This window comes from Gorilla gorilla, chromosome 18 (genome assembly GCF_029281585.2).
Source record: "Gorilla gorilla gorilla isolate KB3781 chromosome 18, NHGRI_mGorGor1-v2.1_pri, whole genome shotgun sequence".
NCBI lineage: Eukaryota > Metazoa > Chordata > Mammalia > Primates > Hominidae > Gorilla > Gorilla gorilla.
Window position 1 is genome coordinate 30544547 of NC_073242.2, and position 15316 is coordinate 30559862.

The 15316-nt window shown below is 49.0% G+C and overlaps 1 protein-coding gene across 1 annotated transcript in view; it reads left to right on the forward strand.

Moving 5' to 3' along the window:
• LOC115933079 (titin-like) overlaps window positions 1-15316 on the forward strand; it is a 135926-nt gene that overhangs the window by 82340 nt on the left and 38270 nt on the right. Inside the window, 4 exon segments of the mRNA XM_063699593.1 lie at window positions 3769-3844; window positions 6776-6902; window positions 10793-10969; window positions 13998-14165. Of these exon segments, the coding sequence (XP_063555663.1) occupies window positions 3769-3844; window positions 6776-6902; window positions 10793-10969; window positions 13998-14165 (548 nt within the window).

The window sequence follows — 15316 nt, forward strand, 5'->3', positions numbered from 1 at the left end:
TGGGCTCAAGGATCCCTCTGCCTCAGCCTCCCAAATTGCTGAGATGACAGATGTGAGCCACTGCACCTGGCCATGCATTTTTATTGGCAGGTTTGTTTGTTTTGTAGCTTGTTAATTTATCGTTTCCCAGCCCATCCCCCTGAGCCAGGGATGTTGTTTGTAACCATCTCTCTAGGCACTTAATAATAAATATTAGGCCGGGCACAGTGGCTCACACCTGTAATCCCAGCACTTTGGGGAGCTGAGGCAGGTGGATCACTTGAGGTCAGGAGTTTGAGATCAGCCTGGCCAACATGGTGAAACCCCGTCTCTACTGAAAATACAAAAATTAGCTGGACATGGTGTTGGGCACCTGTAATCCCAACTACTCAGGAGGCTGAGGCAGGAGAATCACTTGAACCCAGGAGGCGGAGGTTGCAGTGAGCCAAGATCGCGCCACTGCACTCCAGCCAGGGCAAAGAGTGAGACTTCATCTCAAAAAAAAAAAAAAAATAATAATAATAATAAATATTAATGGCACTAAGTGCAGTGACACGTTCACTTATAAAGCCTCTGTCATGCAGATTCCGTTCCAAGGATGTCAATGTCCCAACTTGTCCATTACTCACCATGGTACCCCTGGAGGAGGGTGATGGAAACCCCCATTTTCCAGATGAAGAAACTGGTCTCTGAAACTTGCCGGAGATTGCACAGCTGATGAAAAGAAGAACCAGCATTCACACCCACAGCCCATCGGTAGAGTCCATGCTCTTCCTGGCCATAGGGTGTTGCCTCACTGAGATTTACTGAGCACCTGCTATGTGCCAAGCATTGTGAGAAGTGCCCTGTGTGCACTGCCTCATAGACACCCCACCGCAGCCCTCTGAAGTTGATTGCATGATTGTCAGCTGTATTTTACAGATGAAAAAGTGAGGCACAGGCTGGGTGCAGTGGCTCGTACCTATAATCCTAGTACTTTGGGAGGCCAAGGCTGGAGGATTGCTTGAGGCCAGGAGTTTGAGACCACCTTGGGTAATGTAGTGAGACCTCATCTCTACAAAAATTAAAAAATTCACCAGGCATGGTGGTGCACCTGTAGTCCTAGTTACTTGAGAGGCTGAGGCAGGAGGATTGGCTGAGCCCGGGAGTTCAAGGCTATAGTGAGCTATGATCATGCCACTGTACTCCAGCCTGGGTGTCAGAGTGAGACCCTGTCTCAAAAAAGAAACAAACGAAGGCACAGAGAAGTTAACTAACTTGCCTGTGGCTACCCAGGTACGAAGTGGTAGCCCCAGGATTCAAACCCGTACAGTCTGGCTCCAGAGTCCAATGTCAGAAGATTAAATGTGTGTAAACGTCGGTTATACCGCGTGAGCTGTGTCTGGCACCTCGCAGGCGCTCAGGTATCTTTAGTGGCACCTAAACATTTGACACGTTTGACACGGCACCTGGTGCATAGAAGATGATAAAGAGATCCTGGGAGTTGTCACGTCTCTGGTCTGAGTGAGATGGTCTCAGCGTCTTCAGCTCAGCCCCCTGGTGTGGGGTTTTTTATCCTGGGCGCTACTGACATCTGGAGACACATTGTTCTTTGTGGTTGGGGACTGTCCTGTGCACTGTGGGATGTTGAGCAGCAACCCTGGACTCTACCCATTAGATACAGTAGTGTCCACCCCAATTTTGGCAACCAAAAATGGCTCCAGACATTGCCAGATGTGCCTTGAGGGACACAGTTGCCTCCAGTTGAGAACTGTGGCCCAAGTGGATGCTGAACTCTTCCTCCCAACACCCCTGGGCTGTGGTCATCTGGTTTCTGCTGTCCCAGTGTCCCACATCCCCTCACATCATAAGGCAATGATTCCATCTACTCTGGGGTCAAATTTGTCTGCTAAACACAGTCTGAAATTTGAGGTGGCCGGCGGTGGGCGGGGGGTGGTTTCTTGCTACTGAAGTTGTTCACAGCTCAATGCAAGCATCAGGAAACCCCTAGGCCCCCGGGTGCCGCCTGCACCCCAGCCCCTCCTTCCTGCCCTAATAGTGGCCTCCTAGGTGGTTGGACTTCCTGGAATGTTTAGCACGCTCTAGCCAGTGGGGGCCCCCTTGGCTGCTCCCAGCTCCCAAGCTAACCGTTCTCTGCAACCTCTCTCTCTCCAGTGGCTTTTCTTAAATTGCTTAAATAGCAACTCCCAGTTTCCTCATTCCATGTCCACTCTTTTAGAAGAGCTGAGGGAGAAAGTTAATCTAGGTTAACCAGCACCTTCCTCTCTCTGTAGGTTTTTTGTTTTTTTGGTGCATGGAGGAAGTTATTTCTTCATTTGACAACTTAAACAAAAAATACTCCTGTATTATCTCTAGATGGTCTTAAGGTGGCTCATAATTCAGAGAGCTGCTTTTCTGTTTTTTCTTTTTCGTTTTCTTTTTTTTTTTGAGACAGAGTTTCACTCTGTTGCCCAGGCTGGAGTGCAGTGGCACGATCTTGGCTCTCTGCGACCTCTGCCTTGGTTTCAAGCGGTTCTCCTGTCTCAGACTCCCAAGTAGCTGGGACTACAGGCATGCGCTACCACACCTGGCTAATGTTTGTATTTTTAGTAGATACGGGGTTTCACCATGTTGGCCAGGCTGGTCTCGAACTCCTGACATCAGGTGATCTGCCCGCCTCGGTCTCCCAAAGTGTTGGGATTACAGGCATGAGCCCCTGCGACTGGCCTGCTTTTGTTTTAAGTGAGAGACATGAAGTAAAAGGAAAATAACAGGAAGAAGAGTAAAAGAAGACAGAGGTGCTAGGAGCTTTAGAAGTGTGGAGCTGGCCGGGCATGGTGTCTCATGCCTGTAATCCCGGCACTTTGGAAGGCCGAGGCAAGCAGATCACTTGAGGCCAAGAGTTCGAGACCAGGCTGAGCAACATGTCAAGACCCCATCTCTACAAAAAATACAAAAAAAAATTAGCTGGGTGTGATGGTGCACATCCTGTAGTCCCAGTTGCTCAGGAGGCTGAAGTGGGAGAATCGCCTGCGCCTGGGAGATGGAGGTTGCAGTGAGCCGAGATCGCACCACTGCGCTCTAGCCTCGGTGCAGAAGCCAGATCCTGTCTCAGAAGAAGACAGAAACATGGAATCAGTTAACATGTGTCTTGTCTCCAACACTCTCCCCTTCCCTGTGCCCTCATACCACATTTCCTGTTCCGTATCCTCTCTTTTTGAGTTTATCGTGATGGATGTTTTAGAAAGATCCACCTGCTGTGATGTGCTGTGTGTAGGGTGGTGTGGCTGGGGGAGGAAGACAGATAGAGGACGTGGGGAGAAGGGTGAACGACCTCCCTTTGAACCTCAAGGAGGGCCCAGCGGTCTGATGCTGGCCACCCCAGTTGAGAGAGGTTTGCATGTGGACGCCAGCTGTTTCCCACTGACCTTGGCCACTGCTCGGCCCTCCCAGCTGGAGCTGCCCCGAACCTGCCTGAGAAGGGCCAGGGCATCGAGAGCATTGAGTAATTGTCATGCGGCCCCCGCCTCTGCAGTGATCTCCCGAGATGATCGTCCAGATGGCGCAACCCCATCTTACAAGGACAAAGCTTCTTGCAGTTTCCTTCTGCTTTCTGGGTCTGGGGCTGCCTCCAAAACTGCAGGTTGAGTTTCTTCTTTCAGAACCCGTGGCTGATGCCACCAGATAATAATGCCTAGCGCCATTCGTGCCAAGCGTCTGGGGTTGAACCACTCAAGCAGAGAAAGAGAGCGTTCTGTTGATGTGGAGTCCCACAGCTCAGCCTGTGCCTGACATGTCTCTGCTTTGTAGGCGGGGGCACGAACAGCATCACCGTGAGGAATGCCACATTCACCTGGGCCAGGAGCGACCCACCCACACTGAATGGGTAAGCCGGGACGTGGACACACGTGATGGCGTGGAGAGAGCCACAGGGCTTTTGTCAAACGTGGATTCGAACTCCCACCGTGTTCCCTCTCTGTGACCTTGAACAACTCACTTTGCCTTTCTAAGACTTAGCTTACCCATCTGGACAGTGGGGTGCAGATACACCTGCTTAGGCTGTCGTGAGAAGCAGACACAGATGCCTAGCACAGAGGGTTCCCTGTGATTGTAAGTTACAGCAGCCTTGGACAGCTAGACTTAGACAATACAGGAGATTCTTGGCTCGCATAACTGAGAGGAGGTTCTACTTTCAGGTGCGGTGTGATCCAGGGACTCTGCCATCGGAACTTTCTTCATATTTTCTTTGTTTCACTTTCTCCTGGTCTGCTTTATCCTCATGCATCCTCTCCACTTGTGATGGTAAATGGTCCCAACAGCTCCCACTGTGTATCCCACTGTTAGGAGAACTGCCTGCTTCTTATTGACACAGATTGGGTCCTGTGCCCTCTGTGAGGCAATCGCTATGCCTTCAGACACTGAGTGTGCTGATTGGCCAGTCTCAGTCAGAGGCTGTGATGCTGCTGAACTCCAGTGCCCCTCAGCTGCCCAGCTCACCCTTTCTTGCCAGCTTTCTATCTGGCACCCCACACCCTACAGTCCTTACCTTTCCAAAGCACATGAAGTCTAGGAAATTGACCTTATCCCCAGGCAACTTGTCAAGCACCTCTCATTTTTTTCTGACCAGAGGCCTTGATCAACAGCTTTTTAGGCCCCCTTAAGGAATCCGCAAAACACAAGGGTGATGGGACCCTTTTAGAGGTTTAGCTCATGCCTGGGTAGCCAAATCACTGCTGTATTTTATCATGAAGGAGAGAAACTCTCCAGAGAAAAGAATCTGTAGGAAGCCTGCATTGAAAATTCATGGGGGTAATGCATGCTTAGGAAGTTCTTCCTCATGTCTAACTTAAATCCTGCCTGCTTCAATTGTAGCTGTTCTGTCTTGTTGAGCTGCACAACTAATCTGTATCTGTGTCCCTTTCCTGACCCAATGGTTTTCCTGTTCAGTTACCTTCCCCCCATGAGCCCCCAGAACCTTTCTCTAACCCTTTTCTCTCATCAGCCTGTAAGAATATTTCAGTCTCACGTGGACAGTGGCAGGTACTGTCTCACTGGGCTTCCTGCCCACGCAGGCCCCATAATCCTTTCCCCTCCCAGCACAGGAACAAAAAGCCTGATGAGTGTCACCACGCAGCAGTGTCATAAGAATGAAACAATCAGTGACAGCAACGACTATCAGCATTTCCACTAATACTCTGAAATCAGAAAGGTGGCAGTTAAAAAGCACAGAATCCCAGCACTTTGGGAGGCCAAGGTGGGCACATCACCTGAAGTCCGAAGTCTGAGACCAGCCTGGCCAACATGGTGAAACCCTGTCACTACTAAAAATAAAAAAATTAGCTGGGCATGGTGGTGCATGCCTGTAATCCCAGCACTGTGGGAGGCTGAGGCGGGCAGATCACTGGAGGTCAGCAGTTCGAGACCAGCCTGGCCAACGTGGGGAAACCCCATCTGTACTAAAAACACAAAAGTTAGCTGGATGTGGTGGCGCTCGCCTGTAATCCCAGCTACTTGGGAGGCTGAGGCACAAGAATCATTTGAACCTGGGAGGCACAGTTTTCAGTGAGCCAAGATTGAGCCACTGTACTCCAGCCTGGGCCACAGAGTGAGACTCTTGTCTCAAAAAAAATAAATAAATACTTAAGTAACTAAATACAGGTAAATAAAAAATAAAAGCACATTCCATATAAGTGAGTCCAGCAAAGGTTTGGATGTGCCCTCCCTTCCCTGGGAGGATGGAAACCCTGCTCTGGAGGTGCCGTCAGCAGTGGGAGTGGCCTGGGGTTGACCTGCCCCATTGACAGCCGTTCTTGCTGGGAGAATGCTGAGCTTATTTTATTTTGCTTTCTGCTGTTCGTTAAAGGATGATTTCAATAGAGACATCTTCCTGAAATTCAACTCAGATTTATTCATACGCGTTTCCCTTTTCAACCCTTTGGTGGCTCCCGGCTGGCAGAGTTCAGGTGTTGTAGCACAGCGTCCTTCCAGGGCATATTTCAAGGTGCTCCCAGGTCTGGCCACTACCTACCTCAGTGCCATCGCATCCCTGGTTACACCCTGTGCCTTCACCCCTTTACACCTTTCTCCGGCTCTCCCCATGTTTCTGTGTGTGGGACACGCCTGCTTTTCTGTCAGAGTTTTTTGGTTTATTTATTTTCTGAGACAGAGTCTCACGCTCTTGCCCAGACCGGAGTTCAGTGGCACGATCTCAGCTCACTGTAACCTCTGCGTCTTGGGTTCAAGTGATTCTTGTGCCTCAGCCTCCTGAGTAGCTGGGACCACAGGCCCTGCCACCGCGCCTGGCTAATTTTTATATTTTCAGTAGAAACGGGGTTTCACCATGTTGGCCAGGCTGGTCTCGAGCTCCTGACCTCGTGATCCGCCTGTGTTGGCCTCCCAGAGTGCTGGGATTACCAGCACTGGCATGAGCTACCGTGCCTGGCCCCAGTTTGTCTTGAGGTGTCCTCTCCTTTCAGACCTTGCATCATGCCCCCAGTGAAGTTCCTGCCTCTCTGAGGGGCAAAAACTGTTCCAGAAGCCCACTGTGACAGGATCTCTCAGGTTACTCCGTGCCTCTCTTCTCTAAGGGACACCTGTCACCTACCTCCCACCTGGAGGCCCCGTGAGACAGGTCACTGAACTGAACTCAGCAGTAGAAGTGGAAGGAATGTTGAGGCCTTCAGTGTTTAGTACAGTCTTGCCTTTTGTCTGTCTTTCTCTCTATCTACTTGGGGTAAATTGAGGCTCGGTGGCCATGGGCATTAGCCCGGCAGGCCTCATTCAGCGTGGCTGAGCCAGGTGTGTTGTGTCGTTTCAGCATCACCTTCTCCATCCCCGAAGGTGCTTTGGTGGCCGTGGTGGGCCAGGTGGGCTGCGGAAAGTCGTCCCTGCTCTCAGCCCTCTTGGCTGAGATGGACAAAGTGGAGGGGCACGTGGCTATCAAGGTAGGATGAGGACCAGCGGGGAGGGGCAGTGGGGAAGCTGGTGGTCTGAGGAAAAGCTCAGAAATGCTGGTGTTTCTTTTGACTGTCCCTGTGCCAGAAGCGAAAGCAGCAACGTCTCTTTTCCTCTTCCTCCTGTATCTTTCCACTGTCTCTTTCTCTCTCGTTCTTTCTGTTCTGTTCCGTGCTGTCCTAGAAGGCAGGATTTTGGTATCATTTATTTCCATCTGTCTCCCAGCACTTAAAATAGTGCCCAGTATATAGTAGGCACTTAATAAATATTTATTTTGTTACCTCCTTATTAAGCTGTTATTTTATTATTATTATTATCATTATTATTATTTTTTTTTTTTTTGAGACACGGTCAGGCTCTGTCCCGCAGGCTGGAGTGAAGTGGTGTGATCTCGGCTCACTGCAGCCTCTGCCTCCTGGGTCCAAGCGATTCTCCCTCAGCCTCCCGAATAGCTAGGATTACAGGCATGCGCCACCATGCCCAGCTAATTTTTATATTTTTTTAGTAGAGACGGTGTTTTACCATGTTGGCCAGGCTGGTCTCAAACTCCTGACCTCAAGTGATCTGCACACCTCTGTCTCCCAAAGTGCTGGGATTACAGGTGTGAGTCACCGCATTTGGCCACTTAATAAATACTTAGTAGACACATGAAGACTCCCTGGTACGCAGCCTGTGTCTCCTTCCCTTGCGTCTCTGCCTGTCACTGAGTGTCTCTTGGTCTGTTTGGGTCTTTTTGGATTGTTCTTTATCTTTATGGATCTCTGAGTATCTATTCTTATAAATGTAACAAAACAAAAATGTTTATGTGGTTGGAATATTTTCTTAGAACATTTTTTAAAGGGAACAGTTTAAATTTTTAGTGTCGAATTCTTAATATGGAGCTAAAAGAAGACTGCAGTTTTACTGCTTTTAGATACACAGTGTACTTCGAAGTAAGTTGAAATTCCCCAGGAGTGAGCTTAAGAGGCTCCTTTACAAATAATCCCCACTGGAAATCAACAGCCTTTGTTTGCATTTAGTTCACTCCCCATGAAGGCCTTTTCCTAGTGTAACAATACGTCCCTGGAAGTTTTGCTACCAGCATTTCCAGGAGTGTGGTCTGCAGGCAGCTCATCTTGCAGGACATTTGGGCGATAAAGAACCCCAGGCTCAAACAAGCGTGGGAAATAATGCATACTCCAGCCCCCTCCCTCTTGGAGACTTACAGTAAACATTAGCAAATTAAAGGCTCTGACAAGTCCTGCAAGGAGAAAAAATCTATTAACTGTTTAACCTTTTGTGTCCCAGGTGTACTTGTCCGCACCTCTTTAGTGTCTGTGCAACTGCACATTTGTCTCTTGGAATCTGCCTTTGGGAATGTCAAGTTTATGACGTTGTTTGTTGTTGTGGGTTTTTTTGAGACAGAGTTTTTTTTGTTGCCCAGGCTGGAGTGCAGTCGTGTGATCTTGACTCACTGCAACCTCTGCCTCCTGGGTTCAACCGATTCTCCTGTCTTAGCCTCTTGAGTAGCTGGGATTATAGGCACCCACCATTACTGCATCCAGCTAATTTTTGTATTTTCAGTAAAGACGGGATTTTACCGTGTTGACCTGGGTAGTCTAGAACTCCTAACCTCAGGTGATCTCCCCATCTCGGCTTCCCAAAGTGCTGGGATTACAGGCGTGAGCCACCGCTCCTGGTCTAGTTTATGACATTGATTTTATTTCAGAGCAAAACCCTTTCTTTGATTATACAATGCCTTTAGAAAGTATACATTGTGATTGGGTCCAAATTAATGACCTTTAACTGTTGTTTTAAGAAATGTTTTATCATTACTGTCAAGTTCCTGACATAAAATAAGATGAATGAACCATGAGAGCTAGATTAATGGAAGAAAATTCCAAATCCGGATGGGATCCACATTGCTTTCTGTTTCCTTAACCCCAGCTTTCTGCTATCCTGGCACTATTAGCATTTCAGGCCAGATGATTATTTATTATTGGTTGTTTTGCCTAGGTAAGGGGAGTGCTAGAAATGTATATAAAATATTTATCTTTTCCCAAATGTTTTAGTCGGTGTGGTTTGTGTATATTATGTCTGAATTTTCTGTGGGTTCTATGGTAAGGCACCACTGTTGACATTTTGGCTTTTTAAAAGTTAGGATATTCAAGTCAGCAGGTTAATTATTTGAGAATTTAGAGTAAGAATGAGGGTACCTGGGACCTGCTGTCAGCTTTGCCCTCTCTAGAATTCCCTTATTCAAGAATCTTCTGGCTGGGCGCGGTGGCTCACATCTGTAATCCCAGCACTTGGGAGGCTGAGGCAGGTTGATCACCTGAGGTCAGGAGTTTGAGACCAGCCTGACCAGCATAGCGAAACCCCGTCTCTACTAAAAATACAAAAATCAGTGGGCCTGGTGGTGTGCGCCTTTAGTCCCAGCTACTCAGGAGGCTGAGGAAGGAGAATCCCTTGAGCCCGGAGGCAGAGATTGCAGTGAGCTGAGATCTTGCCACGGTATTCCAGCCTGAGCGACAGCAAGGCTTTGTGTCAAAAAAAAAATCTTCAGGGGTTCCCCTTGCCCTTCTGATAAAGCCCATGCTCCCCACCACCTATAGGCCCCCTTGCTGTCCCTGGTGTGTTTTCTGCCAGTTGTTCCCTCACAGGGTTGATCGATGTTCCTGTCACACTGGCCTTTCCGTTCCTTGAATGTGCCAAGTACTTTTCACTTCCAGGCCTTTGCATGTGCTGTTCCCTCGGACTTGAATGCTCTTCCCTCTTCTCCTCATGAAAGTGACTCATTCTTCACTTTTTGGTTCTTGTCTAAACATATGTTTGAGCTGAGCATGATGGCTCATGCCTATAATCCCAGCACTTCAGGAGGCCAAGGCAAGAGGATTGCTTGAGGCCAGGAGTTTGAGACCAGGCTTAGCAACATGGCAAGATTTTGTTTCTACAAACATAGTAAATATATAGAGAATTAACTACCTCAGCATTTTCATTAGCAAAATACACAAAACAAATATCCTTACTCTAGCCTTTATTCTCATGCTGTTTGTGATACCTGACATATGGAAATAAAAATAAGCCTTTGAAATGGATGCTTTGATATAGGAGTCTTTGCTTCAATTTTTAGCAAGGATATTTCCTCAAAGATCCTTCCCGGATGTCCCAAACTAGGTCAGTCTTTTAATTTTTTTGAGACAGGATCTTGCTCTGTGGTCCAGGCTGGAGTGCAGTGGCGCGGTGCAATCTCAGCTCGTGGTACCTCCATTTCCTGGGCTCAGGTGATCCTCCCACCTCAGCCTCCCAAGTAGCTGGGACTACAGATGCACAGCGCCATGCCTGGCTAATTTTTCTATTTTTTTTAGAGATGGGATTTCTCTATGTTGCCCAGGGTGGCTTTGAACTCCTGACCTCAAGCAGTCTGCCTGCCTCGGCCTCCCAAAGTGCTGGGATTACAGGTATGAGCCACCGCGCCTAGTCAAGTTAGACTCTTAGAAAGTGTCATATATCTTTTTATCTTCGCATCCACCGTAACTGTAATCAAGTAGTTTTCCGTCACGTTAGGGACTTCCACTCTTTGGAAGCAGGGGTTTTGATCACCACTGTAGGCATTGAGTTAATAGCTAGCTACTAAGTAAATAACTGTAATCTTATCAACGAGGATATCAACTCTTTGACTCCTGATATTGGAGTCAGTGATTCACCTGCTGTGGGTTCTGATCCCAGCCCTGGCATCTGTTGTCCTTTGTGAGTCAGTTTCCCTCTTGCCAAAGCAATAGTTGTGATGAAAATGACTTGCGAAGTGAGGCCCTCCTAGCAGGCGGGTGGGCCAGCTGTTGTCTCATTGATCAGATCTGTCTGTGTGTCTGTCTCACCTCGTTCTCCATTTGCAACTTAGGGCTCCGTGGCCTATGTGCCACAGCAGGCCTGGATTCAGAATGATTCTCTCCGAGAAAACATCCTTTTTGGATGTCAGCTGGAGGAACCATATTACAGGTCCGTGATACAGGCCTGTGCCCTCCTCCCAGACCTGGAAATCCTGCCCAGCGGGGATCGGACAGAGATTGGCGAGAAGGTCAGTATAGGTTGGATGTTGGCCCCTGAATCAGTCAGCTGTTGCTGTGTAACAAATGCTCTCACAATCTCAGTGGTCTGTGAGTCTGCTGCTATCAGCTGACCCGGCAGGGCTCAGCTGGGCGGCTCTGCTGCACTCTGCAGGCCAGCTGAACTTGGGTCCAGGCTGTGGGTGTGGCTCAGGTCTCCCTTACAGAGCTTTTGCTGGGGACCGGGGTGAGGGGTCCACAGCTTTCCAAAGGGGGGCTCTTCTCATGGTGGCAGCAGAGGCCCAAGATAGGCCCCCCAAAAAGCATGCAATGTCCCTTAAAGAACACTGTTCCTTCTACTCACAAAGCAAGTCACTTGGCCAAGCTCAAAGGCAAGGGACCAAGAAGGAAGTGTATGCTACCTTTGTGGTCACATGACTGCAGAGTCACATGACAGAGGGCATGCTGTTGGGAGGAGGGGAGTCGATGATTCAGATGTTCACGGTCCCTGTCAAGATAGCCATAATACTGAAAATAGCACAATAGCTAACACTTACTGAGCATTTTCTCTTTCTTTTCTTTCTTTCTTTTTATTTATTTATTTATTTTTGAGATGGAGTCTCGCTCTCTTGCCCAGGCTGGAGTGCAGTGGCACGATCTCAGCTCACTGCAACCTCTGCCTCCCGGGTTCAGGTGATTCTCCTGCCTCAGCTTCCTGAGGGGCTGGAATTACAGGTGCATATCACCACACTTGGCTAATTTTTGTATTTTTAGTCGAGGCAGGGTTTCACCATGTTGGCCAGGTTGGTGTCTAACTCCTGACCTCAAGTGATCGGCTGGCCTCAGCCTCTCAAAGTTCTTTTTTTTTTTTTTTTGAAATGGAGTCTCTCTCTGTCGCCCAGGCTAGAGTGTAGTGGCACACTCTTGGCTCATTGCAGCCTCTGCCTCCTGAGTTCAAGTGATTCTCCTCCCTCAGCCTCTTGAATAGCTGGGACTACAGGCCCCTGCCACCATGCACGGCTAATTTCTGTATTTTTAGTAGAGATGGGATTTAGCTGTGTTGGCCATGCTGATCTTGAACTCCTGGCCTTAGGTGATCTGCCCACCTCAGCCTCTCACAATGCTGGGATTACAGATGTTAACCACCTCGCCTGGCCCATAACTTGAGTATTTTCTGTATGTTGGGAACTATGCTAAACATTTTACATGTAATTCTTCCTCACAGCCAGCCCATGGGTGGAATTTGTTGTTATACCTAGGTAATCATTGAGGAAAAGGAGGCACAGAGAGGCCAAGTGACTTACCTGAGGCCACACAGCCACAGAGCTGCAGAGAGCATGGTTCCTGTGTCCATGTTGTTACCTGCTCATTTTGTCATCTCTAAAAGGGCCATTCTCTGCCTCTCACCACTGCAGACCCTCCCTCCTGCTGTGCTCCATCCCCCCAGGTTTTCCTGCTGCTTCACAGCAACCCTCAGCCCCTGCCCACCTCCACACCTTGGTCTGAGCCTTCCAGGCCTGGGGTGCCTCCCCTGCTGCTTGCCTGGCCACTTTGCTCTGGCACCCCGTGGTGGTCGTCTGGTGTGTCCCCTCTTGGAAGATCAAGAGTGCAAAGCACTGGCCCATTTCTGTTTTTAGTTACAAGCCAGGGGCTCTGTCGGCTTTCTTACGTGGTGAATGATGTTTAAAAATTGAGATAAGTCTGCAGCTCCTTGGAAATAAAAAATGAGTTATTGGCCGGGCGCGGTAGCTCACGCCTATAATCCCAGCACTTTGGGAGACCAAGGTGGGAGGATTGCCTGAGGTCAAGGAGTTCGAGACCAGCCTGGGCAACATGGTGAAAACCCACCGCTACTAAAAATACAAAAAGTTGCCAGGCATGGTGCCGTGCACCTGTGGTCCCAGCCACTTAGGGGGCTGAGGTGAGAGGAGAACCTGGGAAGCGGAGATTACAGTGAGCCGAGGTTGTGCCACTGCACTCCAGCCTGGGCGACAGAGTGAGATTCTGTCTCCAAAAACAAAAAGAAGGCACGCGGCTGCCAGGACCCCACCTCAGTGCATAGGAGTCAGGGCAGGCATCTCAGGAGGGGCTGGGCAGTAACCTGTGATTTCCAGCCAAATAGGGAAACGACGTTGGCTTATCTGTCATGTTGGGAGCTGGCGCTGCTGCTGGTCCATGCATTGTCCTTCCTCCTGGTGACTGGGATGTGGGCTGGATTTCAGCGTCCCCAGGCCGGAGCCTTGCTTCACCTATATGTGGCTTTGCCGGACAGTGACAGATCCAGAGTAAGATGGCAAACACGGCAGCTGTCACCAACAGCAGCAGTAACAATAATATGACCACGTCCACCAGCGCCTTCCATGAGACTAAGGGATCAGGGCCTTCCCACTGGTCAACATGATTTGGTGCCGTCAGCCACCCTTCGCTGAGCACTCGCTCTGCGCCAGGTCCCCTGCTCAGCACCTCACGGGAGACTCAGGTTTTCTCTTTTGCCCAGTTGACAGGTGGGGCTAAACCCTGTGCCTGTGATCCCATCCTTGGTGGTGGTGGAGCTGGGGCCTGGCTCCAGGTTTGTGCAGGCGTGACCTCATGCCTTCAGCATCAAACTTAAAGAAGAGGAGGTGGGCGCAGCTCTGCAGGGCCTTCAGCCGGGACCTGCTGTGTCCTGAGCAGGCTCTATGCCTTTCTTTCTTTCTTGTTTAAAGAGACAGGGTCTCATTCTGTCGCCCAGGCTGGAGTGCAGTGGCCCAGCCATAGCTCGTTGCAGCCTCAAACTCCTGGGCTCAAGCCATCTTCCCACTCAGCCTCCTGAATAGCTGGAACTACAGGCGCACATCAGCAGGCTTGGCTAATTTTTTCTTTTCTTTCTTTTTTTTTTTTTTTTTTGTAGAGACAAGGTCTCCCTATATTGCTCAGGCTGGTCTCAAACCCCTGGCCTCAAGCAGTCCTTCCACCTTGGCCTCCCAAAGTTCTGGGATCACACCACACTCGGCCTGCTTCTACGTATCGTGAGTCTCAAGATTTCCCAGGAAACCCACTCCTGTGTATGTCTCTCCCCAGGGCGTGAACCTGTCTGGGGGCCAGAAGCAGCGCGTGAGCCTGGCCCGGGCCGTGTACTCCAACGCTGACATTTACGTCTTCGATGATCCCCTCTCAGCAGTGGATGCCCATGTGGGAAAACACATCTTTGAAAATGTGATTGGCCCCAAGGGGATGCTGAAGAACAAGGTGCCTGCTGGCAGGGCGGGGCTTGGTGTTGGGCCGTCTCGCCCTTTGGTTAAGTCAGAACGTGTCCCCTTTAGGAGTCCTTTACTTTCTCTGGCTTTCTTTGTTTTTAATTGGACTTTAAAGAACACATTTCTCATGCTTGTCTTGGAAGCCTTCCTAAGACAGCCGTCTTGTGCTTGTCTTTATAGGGGTAAGTCCTCCGTGCAGAGTTAAATTCATTGCCTCTGCATGGCCAAGGGAGGCCTCTCTTCCTGATTAAGTCACAGGGCTGGCTTCTTTGCAGGGAATCCCACCCCAAGACATTGCCTGTGACCTAGCAGGCTGCGTTTTCTTACTTGCAGAGGTGTCTGTGGGTAGAGGGGTCGGAAAATTGCCACAACACCTTAACATGATAGGAAATAGTTCCTGAGTTCTTTTTATAGGGCAGTTGTAATGGGTACACACTGGCTCTTTTTTTTCTCCCCCTGATTTTATTTTTTTGAGGTGGAGTTTCGCTATTGTTGCCCAGGCTGGAGTGCAGTGGCATGATCTCAGTTCACTGCAACCTCCGCCTCCCGGGTTCAAGCACTTCTCCTGCTTTGGCCTCCCAAGTAGCTGGGATTTCAGGTGCGCACCACCACGCCTGGCTAACTTTTTGTATTTTTAGTAGAGTCGAGGTTTCACCATGTTGGTCAGGCTGGTCTCGAACTCCTGACCTCAAGTGATCTGCCCACCTGGGTCTCTTGCAGTGCTGGGATTACAGGCGTGAGCCACCACAACCAGCTGTTTCCCCTGATTTTAAAACTAACACATCCCCATCGGGGGCATATAGATTAAGAAAAACATGAAAAAGAAAAATGGAAGCAGTTACACACATTCCACTGGTTAGAGGTTTTGTATTTTTTTCAAGTCTTTTTGCTCTGTGTGTAAACTTTTTAAATAGGGTTATCTTGTTACACGTATATATACAGGAAACATCGTGCTACATGACCTCTTGTAATCGTTCCCATACATACCAGTAACATTGTGTGTAAACATATTTTAAAATAGTACAAAACATTTTTGAAAATTACTAAGTAATACATGCCCATAGTAACAAAATTGAAAAGTACAAGAATATGGATATATTCTTATGTGTGTGTGTGTGTGTGTGTGTGTGTGCGTGCGCACAT